The following is a 12,561-nucleotide window of genomic DNA, read 5'->3' on the forward strand; positions in this document are numbered from 1 at the left end:
GGGACTTGTTGAGTCATGTGATGGAGACTGGAAGAACTGGTACCCCAGCAAGGAGGAAACCAGAAGGCCAGGGTGTGAGCAAAGATCCTGGGCCAGAGGGGGCACGGTGGAAGGAACTCAAGGAAGCCTAGAGCATTTAGAAGCACAAAAAGTAAGGACAAGGGACACTTCTGGCAGACCATGTTGTAGAGCCAAGCAGACATTCAAGGCTGTGATAAAGAGTTTGGTTGTATTCTAAGAGCAGTGGGAAATCACCGAAGGGTCTTTATGCTGGAAACACCCTTAGACTTGTGTTTTAAAAAATATCGCGTTTGGGGGCAGTTGAGAGAATCAAGGGGAAATGGAAGCAGGAGAACAGAGAGGCTGGTTTTTCATTAGCTGGAAAAAGCATGAAAAGTATGTTGGACTAGAGTGATGGTGGTAGACATGGGGATTCAAGATACTTATGGGATAAAATTAACATCGGACTGGTGATAGGCTGGATGTGTGACAAGAGAAGGGAGCGGTCAAGGACGACCCCTGTGCTCCTGACTAGAGATGAAGACACGCGTCCAGAGGGAAAACCACAAGACCAGGGTGTTGTTTGGGCTGAGCGTGGTACTGGGGAACTAAGAGCTTATCTGAGGAACTATTACACAGAACATCTGAGCATCTGTATCTAAAAAAGATATATTTTGAAATATGTAATTTAAATATGAAAATATTTAATAAATAATATACTATAAAGTCTGAGACTTTTTTTTTTTTTTACAGAAACTTCATTTAAGTTTATTTATTTTCAGTGGTGGGGGGAATGCATGTGAGCAGGGGAAGGGCAGAGAGAGAGAGAATCCCAAGCAGGCTCCACACTGTCAGCCCAGAGACCGACGCAGGCTTGGTCCCACGAAATGGGAAACCATGACCTGAGGCGAGATCAAGAGTCAGACAGTTACCCGACTGAGCCACCCAGGTGCCCCAGAGAAAATTCATTTCAAACTATTTTTTTTTCTGTCAGCTTAACAAGGCATCCTAGAAGAATTTGTGGAAGGAATTAATAATGAAAAACAGCATTATTGTCAACTGGCAACTGATTTTCACTGAGAAAATAAATTAACTCTAAAAAGACAGGAATTTCAAGAAATGAACCAACGAAACAACATCCCAATGCTAAAACAGTTATGACTCAACTTTTCACCTTTACAACACGAGCACTTTGATGATAAAGTTTCACCCAACAACCAAATCCAATAAGGCACTTTTGAAATGACAAATAATGAGCTCTTAGTAGGTAACATTTTATTCCATGAAATCTTCAAAATCTATTTTTTGAGCCTCTTCCATGCCATCCCATTTTTAAACGAGATCTAGCCCTTTGGTCTTTGGAAAATGCAACTGGTTTATCTGGACTTTTTGAAGGTCAACCAAATTGCTATTTGCCTTAAGTCAAACCCCACAATAATAATATAATCTAGGGTAGATATCATATTGCTTAATAGAAATATTTACAAATATATTCTATTAAAGGCATTCCAAAAAGGTAATTTCCCAAATCACCCTCGTGTATTTTCTCTAACTGTGACAACACAGAAGGCCAAAAATCCTTTTATGGGCTTCAGCTAAAATATGAAAGCCAGCAACATTTTTAATTTTAACATCTCTTTAAAAATGAGTGTTATGTTTTAGAGACTATCCCACTAGAATAAGTAGTTCGATATTTTTGAAAAAAGGTGTTTAGTGCCAACACCTATAAAAGGATTTCTAAAATCCTGTTATACTTCAGGGTTATGATGAGCTAAAGCCCTATTATCCAGTAAAACCTGTGAAATCAGTAGCATTTTATTCCGAACAGTATACGGTAAATGTACGGTTCTCAGCTACCAAATTTCTAATCACTGTTTGATGAAGGAGGGGAATGAGGAAAAAGAGGTGCTGTGCTCAAACACACGATGATGTGTTATTCCATTCAAATATCAGAATTTTATCAAGCACTGGAATGTTATGCTATGTTAGGCCCACAAACAAACATTCTACTGATTAAGTTTCTAAATACGTGACTATATTTAGGAGTATGCTGCTTCATCAAGAATAAATGAAGTCCTTCTGGCTGTGCTTAATTATGATAACAGGGAGGACGCCAGGCCCCAATGCATCACCTTTTCATTTTTGTTTTTAGTCTTTAGAGTTTAGGCAGAGGTAAACTGAATAGAAAATACAGTTTGATAATTTTTGTTTCCTCCTGCAAGTCTTAGTATCTGAAACAGCTGGTTCCTTCAGCAGGTGTATGAGCAATAAAAAGAAATACGATTGTTTTTTTTTTTTTTCAAAAAGGCAATTTAACTTTCATTTCCACTTAGTTCTATCAAAATAAGAGATTTTATTAGTGCGATCCAAACTTCTGAGCAGCAAGGTCTATACGAGAAGAAGCCTCTCTTACACGGGTTCCAAGTAGAGACATTATCTGACTAAAAGCGTGACCCTGTTATCATTCCACACTGTACAAATCACACCGAGCATCCCGTTTTTGAAGTTATTTTTCACTTTAAAAGTCAGAGTACAGTTCTTGGGGTGCCTGGGTGGCTCAGTCGGTTAAGAGCCCGACTCTTAGTTTCGACTCAGGTCATGATCTCACGGTGTGTGAGTTCGAGCCCCGAGTCGGGCTCCGCGCTCGACAGAGCAGAGCCTGCCGGGGATTCTCTCTCTCTCCCTCTCTCTCTGCCCCTCCCCCACTCACTCTCTCTGTCTCCCTCTCAAAAATAAATAAATAAAACTGAAAAAAACAAGTCAAAGTACAGTTCTGGATGTAGCCAGGCTGCCTGTGTTATTCCACCTCCCAAAATGGATCAGAAAAGCCTTTTAGGCAAACACGGTTTTGTCGTTCGGGGAGTCTGCCTCGGCCCGGCCCAGGCCCCGGGCTTCTCCAGACATCTCTGTGCAGAGGCCAGTGGCTCACACCCCTTCAGACAACACCCCGTGGCCACCACCAGCGCCCAGACGTGCCCTCTGACGGCCAGCCGCCTCCTCCACGGCCGACCCGCGGTGCAGGTGAGCGCATCCGCTCCCAAGATCCCAGCACCCAACCTTAAGATACGTTTCTGGGCTGTTTGTTCGAAGCCTCCCGTCTCGTGTGATGGGACCTCACAGGTAACTCAGAATCCATGAGACTGAGCGGCAGACCATTTCCTTTGCTTCCTAGACGAACACAATTCAGCTCAGGGTGCTGGCTCGTCTCAGTATTACGCCTGTTGCACAGAACACCCACCCGCATTTCAGCATGTATCTTGAACGTGTAATTCGTGCTGTGTCTCTGTCATCAGAAGACTTACGCACCTGACAGTCGTTTTATTGCCCAAGGAAAGTAGCTGGGTCTCCCTCTCTCAGACACGCACTCGTACGTGTGTTTATTCTCGGATACCGCTACCACGAACAGGGTTCCTCAAGCATCAGTTACTTTCTCTGTGAGATTGTACCATCCAAACCGCGGGGCCCTGAGAAATGAACTTCATTCCCAGCGAGAACGTCGGCGGCTCTGGAGGGCAGAGCCCCGGCACCCACCCACCTACCGTCTTGCTGAGGTAGCTGGTGCTGGTGTTCATGCACTGCTGGCCCTCACTGTTGCAGCAGCCTCCACATCTGTAGGCGGACACACACGGGGGTTTAAAGAAGGTGTTTGTTGCCGCTCCGAACTCCTTCCCCACATCTATACACACCTCACGCGGCAGGCACTGAGTCTTCCTCCACTCGCTGTCAATACCTGCCGGGTCACAGGGAAGGCCGTGAGTCACAACGAAGCCAGCGAGGGCCAGAAGCCTCTGGCAGTCGCCAGCGGCTTTCCATTTCAGAGTTCCAGATTTAAGCGCGAGATGTAACGTTACAAAAATATAAAAGGAGTCGACGGGATCCTAAGCTGCCCCCGTGACCTGGAATATGATACGATATTTCACGGGGCGCCTACGGATATTTTCCTTGACACACGGATCTCTCCAGCCGTGTAACAAGCTAAAATTAGGATTATGCTTTCTTGAAACGACACCGATTTTCTACAGCACTTGTGCTCGGTTTTCTTTGCTTAAGAAGATGAAAATTTAATCATTTGCAGGACCCGCGGAGAGGAAGTCACGTTCTTCGGCTATAGCATGGACTATTTTTGTGGTCTCCGAGCAAATATGAACGTGACTTAATTTTTCTTTTTAAACTGAGATATAAATGAGAAAATGGCTATGGGTTTGGACTGCGTTCAGAGATGGTTTTCAGGCAGGCTGCTTGGCAGCTTTGGGTAATGTCATGGCCGTGGCTGCTTGAAACGCAGGGGTATTTTCCATCAAGTGGGGCCTGGATCCTGAACTAAGTGCTTTCGGGAAAGTCTAATTTTTCTGTTCCTTTGATACTCTCTCTTGGAATTCTGTTTACAGTGGGTTAGTGGGTTGGCCATAGCACTGCTGACCTTTTAACTGCTGCATTATAGGTGACGTACTTCTTACATGTTTTAGCTTATTTTTCCCCTATTTGCCCTCAAGTAAAATTTTTAGAAAAAAAGCGTGGAAGCTATTGGTTACTCAACCGTGAAGCCATGCTGTGTGTGTTTGTTTTGGGAATAAATTGCAATCTCAAACCTTGAGAGCGATTCATATCTAACAACCGAAGGGACTTATTTTTTTAAAAGTAGCCCACCAATTTATACCATGCCACTTTACCCGGCATCGTAATTTTTTGTGACTCTTTCTGCTAGATCTTTTAGTAGCTTTCCCAGAGTCCAGCTATCAAGAAACAAGGCAAGAAGAAGTCATTGGAAAGATGATTTGGGGTGATTTAGAAATTCAGCATTTCTGAATCCAAATCAAAGAATTTCTGTGCAATTATTTTGTAAGACATAGAATGCTTAAATGCTTGCAGAGTGTGTAAAATATATCTTCACCTTTTGAAAATTTTGCATTGGGATATCACCTCAATTGAAAAAAAAACAAAACGTGTTGATATGCATCCACATTTCTATTCTTTATATTTCGAGAAATCCTCTTAACCACTCACAGTGAAGTCATAAAACGCTATATTTTGAAAACCTTTATTTCTGTTGTCTGCTTTCAGCCCTAAAGGGCTTTAGTGGTACAAACACTGAAATTAAAAAGAAAGAAAACAGACTAGCAGCTTTCACTGGGCTGACTGAAGCTTATCAAATATTTTTCTTCCCATGCTTACTTTTCAAGATCTCCGCATTATAATGTGCTGCAGCAAATTTTACAGTGTCTTCTGTTCTTGCATTGATGTTGGGCTGTTCTTTATTATGTTGCCAGCCGCCTTTCCTTAACTGACACTTGTACATTTTCCAATATTCTGGGTAGAGTACGGTCATGAGTTCATCGACACTGGACACGGACCGCAGTCGCTCCTCCAGCTCTTTGCCGGCATATGCCTATCAAAGAAACACGCAAGATCGGTCATTTCTCAGATTAGGGGATTTGGAAATAATGCACGCAAAAAACCTGTAGGTTTAGTGTTACGTATGCCAGATCCTTATTAAAACTCAGGGTGCCTGGGGCGCCTGGGTTGGTTAAGGGTCCGACTTCAGCTCAGGTCATGATCTCACAGTTGGTGAGTTCGAGCCCTGTGTCGGGCTCTGTGCTGACAGCTCAGAGCCTGGAGCCCACTTCGAGTTCTGTCTCTCCCTCTGTCTCTGTTACTGACCTGCCCCTGCTCACACACTCTCTCTCTCTCTCTCTCAAAAATCAATAAACATTAAAAAAAATTTAAAAAAATCAGGGCGCCTGGGTGGCTCAGTCAGTTAAGTGTCTGACTCTTGGTTTCAGCTCAGGTCACGATCTCATGGTTCGTGGGATCCAGCCTCATGTTGGGCTCTGCGCTGACAGCACAGAGGCTGCTTTGGATTCTCTCTCTCCCCACTTCCCCTCCCCCCTCCTCACTCTCTCAAAATAAATTTAAAAAATTTAAAAAATATATTATCAATTATCCCTGAGTTTTAACTTTTCTTGGTAAAATTATATTCATATTTTAATTTGAATCAATACCACAATTAAAAATGAAATTAAGTACCACAACCAAATTTGGAAAATATATATTTGGGTCTTAAGACAAAAATTTTGTGAGACATAATTTTAAAAACAATTTCTAAAGTAGCCTGTTCGATATACAGTTTTACCTAATTGGCAAACTTTAGTTGGAAAATTTATTCAAGCTCGTATTAGCCTTCAGCACATATAAACCGTAGTCCGCTGTAATCCTTTGCTTCACTTTTAATTACCAGCATCAATATAATATAATTAAGCAGGATGCTTGGAATTAGGAATCTAATTTTACAGAAGTTACTTTAGAATAAATAATCCCATGAAGAAAGGGATTTCAACAAAAGTATCACATTTAGGTATGTATTTTGGTAGAACCTCCAAGTATTCCCAAAAATGTTGACACTGAAGATTTATTTTGCCACGAAAAAGACATGAAACAATCCAGAGAAGGTGAATTCTGCTTATACGTGATTGTCTACATTAGTGTATCCAATTAAGTTGAACTTTCCAAGTTATATTCAGGTAGTTACTGGGGCATCTGAGTGGCTCAGCTGGTTAAGTGTCCTATTTGGGTTCAGGTCATAATCTCACAGTTTGTGGTTTTGAGCCCTGCACTGGGATCTGTGCAGGCTGGTGATGTGGAGCCTGCTTGGGATTCTCTCTCTGCCCCCCTCTCTCTCGCACACACAATCTCTCTCTCTCACAAAATAAATAAATAAACTGAAAACAATTATATTCAGGTATTTACCATAGCTATGAAAAACAACAGTTTTCTAAATCATACTTTGAAATTTGGGGAAAATGGGGCATTATTTAACTTTGTATACAAAGTGAACTACAACATCAGAAGTTTAGTTTATGCTTTCATAAATATGGAGGTCTAAATATGGAAGTAAACACTTCGGACATTGGTTCTTCAAGTGGGGCGTGCACAGGGGTCAGCCGGAGAGCTGTTCAATGCAGGAACTGCCCCGCCTGTCTCAGATGGAGGTCAACAGTCCACATTCTAGCAGGTTACAGGTTTCTCCTTTCTAATTTCTGATGTACAAAATTGAAATATTTGCTTTGAAAAATCAAAATACTATTTAATTGAAAGTCTTTTCACCATTACTTTGAATAATCAAAGTTATTCTGATGTAGGTGCTATTTGTACTGTGTTTTGAGAAACGGCATCTAACATGATTTCCTTTTATCATTATAGAGCCTCCTAGGCAGTAGATTATGAAATGTGTTCCTTTCTTTTAGATAATAAAATTGGCTATGAATTTCAGGATTTTCCCTTTCTTCATTAATTGTGTAATTGGGGCATATCACTTAATGTCTTTAGGTCTTTGTTTTAAAAATACCGATATTAATCCATTACCTTCTGGAATATGTAGGGTGATTGCTGACATGCCAGGCAGCTATACCCAGAGTAATTCCATTGGCAACATGGCGGGTGGGGATGGACAGATCCCAGCTTAAGCGAAAGTGACCACATATCCTCACACAGTCTCTCAACTCTTAATGAAATATTTGTCTCAAGAAAATCTCACACATGACACGGCATTCAAGACTCAAAATGTGTCGTAATGGAAAAGGATTGCAACTGGAAGGAAAGTTTGCAGAAGTACATGGGCCAATGTAGGGTCATTGCTACCAGAAGTGAAATGCTATGGATGGGTTTCTGGCTGCCTCTGCTTGCTTGAATAGCCCTTGAACCAACAGAAGCAGCACGGGTCTGTGTGACTGGTGGGTCCCCGGGATTCTTTTCTCCATAATTCGGCCAGAAATAAAGTCAGGATGTGACCTCAGCTGATCACATGAATCTCACAGGCACAGGCATGAGTGTGCACTCTGCCAGGAAGGGCTGTGGGACCACACTCCAGTGTTACACGCCACAATGAAATGTGCACCCCAGGCCATTAAGATAAAAGATAGTGGCAAGGAGGGACTTCCAATTAAGTTATTATTTTAAGTTTTAATTTGTACTTCAAATTAAGAAGGGAAAATAACAGGGGTGCCTGGGTGGCTCATTCAGTTAAGCGTCCGATTCCTGATTTCAGCTCAGGTCATGATCTCCTGGCTTGGGAGTTCGAGCCCCGTGTCGGGCTCTGCACTGGGAGTGTGGAGCCTGCTTGGGATTGTCACTCTCCTCTCTCTCTCTCTGCCTCTCCCCTGCCTGCGCTTTCTTTCACTCTCAAGATAAATAAAAAGAAGGGAAAATAACAATACTTGTATCTATGACAGAAAACACTGTCACTCAGTAGACAAATAGGGGAAAAATATAAGCATAGCATTCCAAATAGAAAAAATGCAATATAAAAAAAATTGAGAAAAGAACCTAAAACCGAACCACAACAAAGGACTAGAAAATGAAAGTTATATTTAAGCTCTTAGGCTGAAAAAAGGCCTTTCTGAAGGTGAATGTAAAAATAAAATGTAAACTATCTGTATGGTAGCAAATACTGTAAACTAAATAAAAGACAGTAAAGTAGAAAAACTATTTGCAATATACAGGACAGATGGAGAAGGACTAGTATTCTTAAAATATCACGTGAACATGATAATGACAAAAAAGTAAACAGGTACTTCAGTAGAAAAATGGGCAAAGATCTTAAATGGAATATTCACTAAGAACATATTAATTTGTTTTTGGTGATGGTAAAAAGCAGGAAGCTATAGTTTTTTTCAATCCTGGTGGGAGTATAAATTTGTACAGCTATTTAAGGCAAATGTGTTATTTCAAATTGAAAGGATTTAAAAAATACCTTCATTTTATACGGCACATTCACTTTGGAATTAAAATTTCCGACCGACAGAAGTGAGAATATAATTATGCCAGATGTATGTACAACTTCATCATGGGGCTGTCTATCATTATGAATGTGAAAAATAATCTATACAGATAATAATAAAAGGGTATATTAAATAACATATAGCACAAACAGAAATTAGCACAGAAATGTAATAAAATGACATTATAAAATGATACATAACTGAGACATGTAAAGAGGTTCATAAATACTTTATGAAGAAGTACAGTATACAGTTTATACACAGTACGCACATTGTTTATACCTGTAGTACAGTCTTGTTTATAAAACCAAATTTATGTAGAGATAGTATGCATACGTGTGTGTTTATAGACAAGAGTAAAAAATGCAGCAAAAATAGATCTATCTTTCCATCTATCTATACATATCCTATCCAAATTACAGGATGTAAGGTATTATGTCCTTCTTCATATATTTACGTACTTTAAATTTAAAAAAAAATGTACATATATAACTTTTACTAGCAGAATGAAAATTTAAAAGTAATCATCTTGGGGCGCCTGGGTGGCTCAGTCAGTTAAGCGTCCGACTTCAGCCCGAGTCATGATCTCGCGGTGAGTTCAAGCCCCGCGTCGGGCTCTGTGCTGACAGCTCAGAGCCTGGAGCCTGCTTCTGATTCTGTGTCTCCCTCTCTTTCTGCCCCTCCCCTACTCATGTTCTGTCTCTCTCTGTCTCAGAAATAAATAAACATTAAAAAAAATTAAAAAAAAAAGTAATCATCTTGGGGCATCTGGGTGGTTCAGTCGGTTAAGCGTCTGACTCTTGATTTTGGCTCAGGTCATGCATGATCCCATGGTCATGAGATATGGTGCCCTGGGTCAGGCGCCATGGAGCCTGCTTAATATGGTCTCCCTCCCTCTCTCTGCCCTCCCCTGCTTGTACTCTCTTTCTTTAAAAAAAAAATAATAGGAGCCTCTGGGCAGCTCAGTCACTTAACCATCTGACTTTGACTCAGGTCATGATCTTGCTGTTGGTGGGTTTGAGCCCCGTGTTGGGCTCTGCTCTAACAGTTCACAGCCTACTTGGGATTCTTTCTCTCTCCCTTTCTCTCTGCTTCTCCCCCACTTGCGCTTTCTCTCTCTTTCAAAATAAATAAATAAACTTAATTTTTTAAAACAATAATAACAATAATAAAGAAAATAAAAATAATCATCTTTAAGTGTACTGGCAGGGCACAGTATCAGCAGTTAGTTCAGCCTTCATTGGCTTTACTCTTTTGTCTCCACAGAGCGTGCCTTTCAAATATTACCTAATGTATAGCAACCACTGCCAAAAGCAGAAGCTATGACAGACAAAATGGTATAAAAATAGCTTGATACTGAGCAATTAATTGACTTATTCCCATTAGACTTCAGTCATTGTATCTGTGTAAGAAAAAGAAGCTATCCAGATTTCCACCCTGGCTAAAGACCTTACTTAATGGAGTATCATTAGATTTCATTTGAGTCTCCCTTTGCTCTGTAAAATGGGAATGATGATACCTTCTTCACAGAATTTTTATGATGATCCAAACAGACATTTGATATAGAAGGATCAAATCTTACAGTTAAGGGTGGAATTACTTGTCATTATAATATCATTAGAGATGAAACAGTACAGAAACTGTTTTTTAGATAAATTGAAATTTTTACTCAGTTTTGGACTATAACTCTCAGTATTGTACCAGTTCTGGGATGATATTTCTTTTCCTCTGTCTTCTCCATCTTTGTTCTAAATAAGCAGCAACCTAGGAATTCAGCATCGTCAGCTAAGTGACAGGGCTACTGAGTGAATCCAGAGAAGACCCAAATATTAAGATTAGATAATACCAGCTCACCATGGTATCTTCATATTCTACTTTCAATGAATTAGAAGGGGGCCCAGTAACCTAGAATGAGTTCTGAACCTGGGATGCATTCAAATCTTTCAAGTAGAAGTCAAGTAAAAGTCAAGTTCTTTCTCAAAGCTTTCTTTCTTTTTCTTTCTTTCTTTTTCTTTCTTTCTTTCTTTCTTTCTTTCTTTCTTTCTTTCTTTCTTTCTTTCTTTCTTTCCTTCCTTCCTTCCTTCCTTCCTTCCTTCCTTCCTTCCTTCCTTCCTTCCTATGTTTCTTAATTTTTGAGAGAGGGAGAGAGTGAACAGGGGAGGAGCAGAGAGATAGGGAGACAGAATCTGAAGCAGGCTCCAGGCTCTGAGCTGTCAACACTGAGCCCAACGTGGGGCTCAAACTCACAAGCCGCGAGATCATGACCTGAGATGAAGTCAGATGCTTAACCAACTGAACCACCCAGGCGCCCCTCAAAGCTTTCTTTTTTTTGGGGGGGGGGGAGGAGCCTGGGTGGCTCAGTTGGTTAAGCGTCCGACTCTTGATATGGGCTCAGGTCATGATCTCTTTGTTTATAGGATTGAGCCCCCGGCTCTGTGTTGGCATTGCGCAGCCTGCTTGGGATTCTCTCTCTCCCTCTCTCTCTGCCCCTACCCTGCTTGTACTCTCTCTCTCTCTCAAAATAAATAAATATTTTTTAAAAACTAAAAACTTTTTTTTTTAAATTGCAATATAATTAACATACAATGTTATATTAGTTTCAGGAGTGCAACATAGTGATTCAACAGTTCTTTCCATTACTCATTGGTCACCACAGTAAGTGTAGTCACCATCTGTCACCAGATAATGTTATCACAGTATTACTGACTATATTCCCATGTGTTGTTTCAATCTCCATGACTTATTTATTTTATAACTGAAAGTTTGTATCCCTTAATCTTTATCTGTTTCAACCATCCCCACACCCACCTCCCCTCTGGCAACTACCAGTTTGTTCTCTGTATTTAAGAGTGCTTGTTTTGTTTTTTAGGTCCCACATTTCCATATAAGTGAAATCATATGGTATTTGTCTTTCTCTGTCTGACTTACTGCACTCAGCATAATACCCTCTCGGTCCATCCATGTTATTGCAAATGGAAAGTTCTCATTCTTTTTTATGGCTAAGGAATACTCCGTTAAGTGTGTGTACCTCCACACATCACATCTTTATCCACTCATCTTTTTTTTTTTTTTTTTTTTTTTTAACGTTTATTTATTTTTGAGACAGAGAGAGACAGAGCATGAATGGGGGAGGAGCAGAGAGAGAGGGAGACACAGAATCAGAAGCAGGCTCCAGGCTCTGAGCCATCAGCCCAGAGCCCGACGCGGGGCTCGAACTCACGGACCGTGAGATCGTGACCTGAGCCGAAGTCGGACGCTCAACCGACTGAGCCACCCAGGTGCCCCTATCCACTCATCTTTTGATGGACACTTGGGTTACTTCCTTACCTTGGCTATTGTAATATTTTTTAAAAATGTTTACTTATTTCTGAGAGAGACACAGAGACAGGGCATAAGAGGGGGTGGGGCAGAGAGAGAGGGAGATACAGAATCTGAAGCAGGCTCCAGGCTCTGAGCTATCAGCACAGAGTCCGACGCAGGACTCAAACCCACAAACTGTGAGATCATGACTTGGGCCAAAGTTGGACACTTAACCAGCTGAGACACCCAGGCGCCCCTCTTGGCTGTTGTAAATAATGCTGTAATAAACACAGGAGTACATGTATCTTTTGAAATTAGTGTTTTCATATTCTTGGGTAAAGTCCTAGAATTACTGGATCGTATGGCATTTCTCATTATTTGAGGAACCTCCATAATGTTTTCCACAGTGGTTGTACACATTTACATTCCCACCAACAGCCCACGAGGGTTCCTGTTTCTCCACATCCTCACCAACAGTTGTTATTTG

General features: G+C 41.0%; 1 protein-coding gene across 1 annotated transcript in view; it reads right to left on the reverse strand.

Annotated features, from left to right (window-relative positions):
* VEGFC (vascular endothelial growth factor C) overlaps positions 1–12,561 on the reverse strand; it is a 108,801-nt gene that overhangs the window by 30,720 nt on the left and 65,520 nt on the right. The window contains exons 2-3 of the mRNA XM_042982899.1: positions 5,173–5,386; positions 3,540–3,730 (exon numbers count right to left, since the gene is read on the reverse strand). Coding sequence (XP_042838833.1) covers positions 3,540–3,730; positions 5,173–5,386 — 405 coding nt within the window. The remainder of the gene's footprint in view (positions 1–3,539; positions 3,731–5,172; positions 5,387–12,561) is intronic.

Source organism: Panthera tigris, chromosome B1 (assembly GCF_018350195.1).
Source record: "Panthera tigris isolate Pti1 chromosome B1, P.tigris_Pti1_mat1.1, whole genome shotgun sequence".
In the NCBI taxonomy this organism is placed as follows: domain Eukaryota; kingdom Metazoa; phylum Chordata; class Mammalia; order Carnivora; family Felidae; genus Panthera; species Panthera tigris.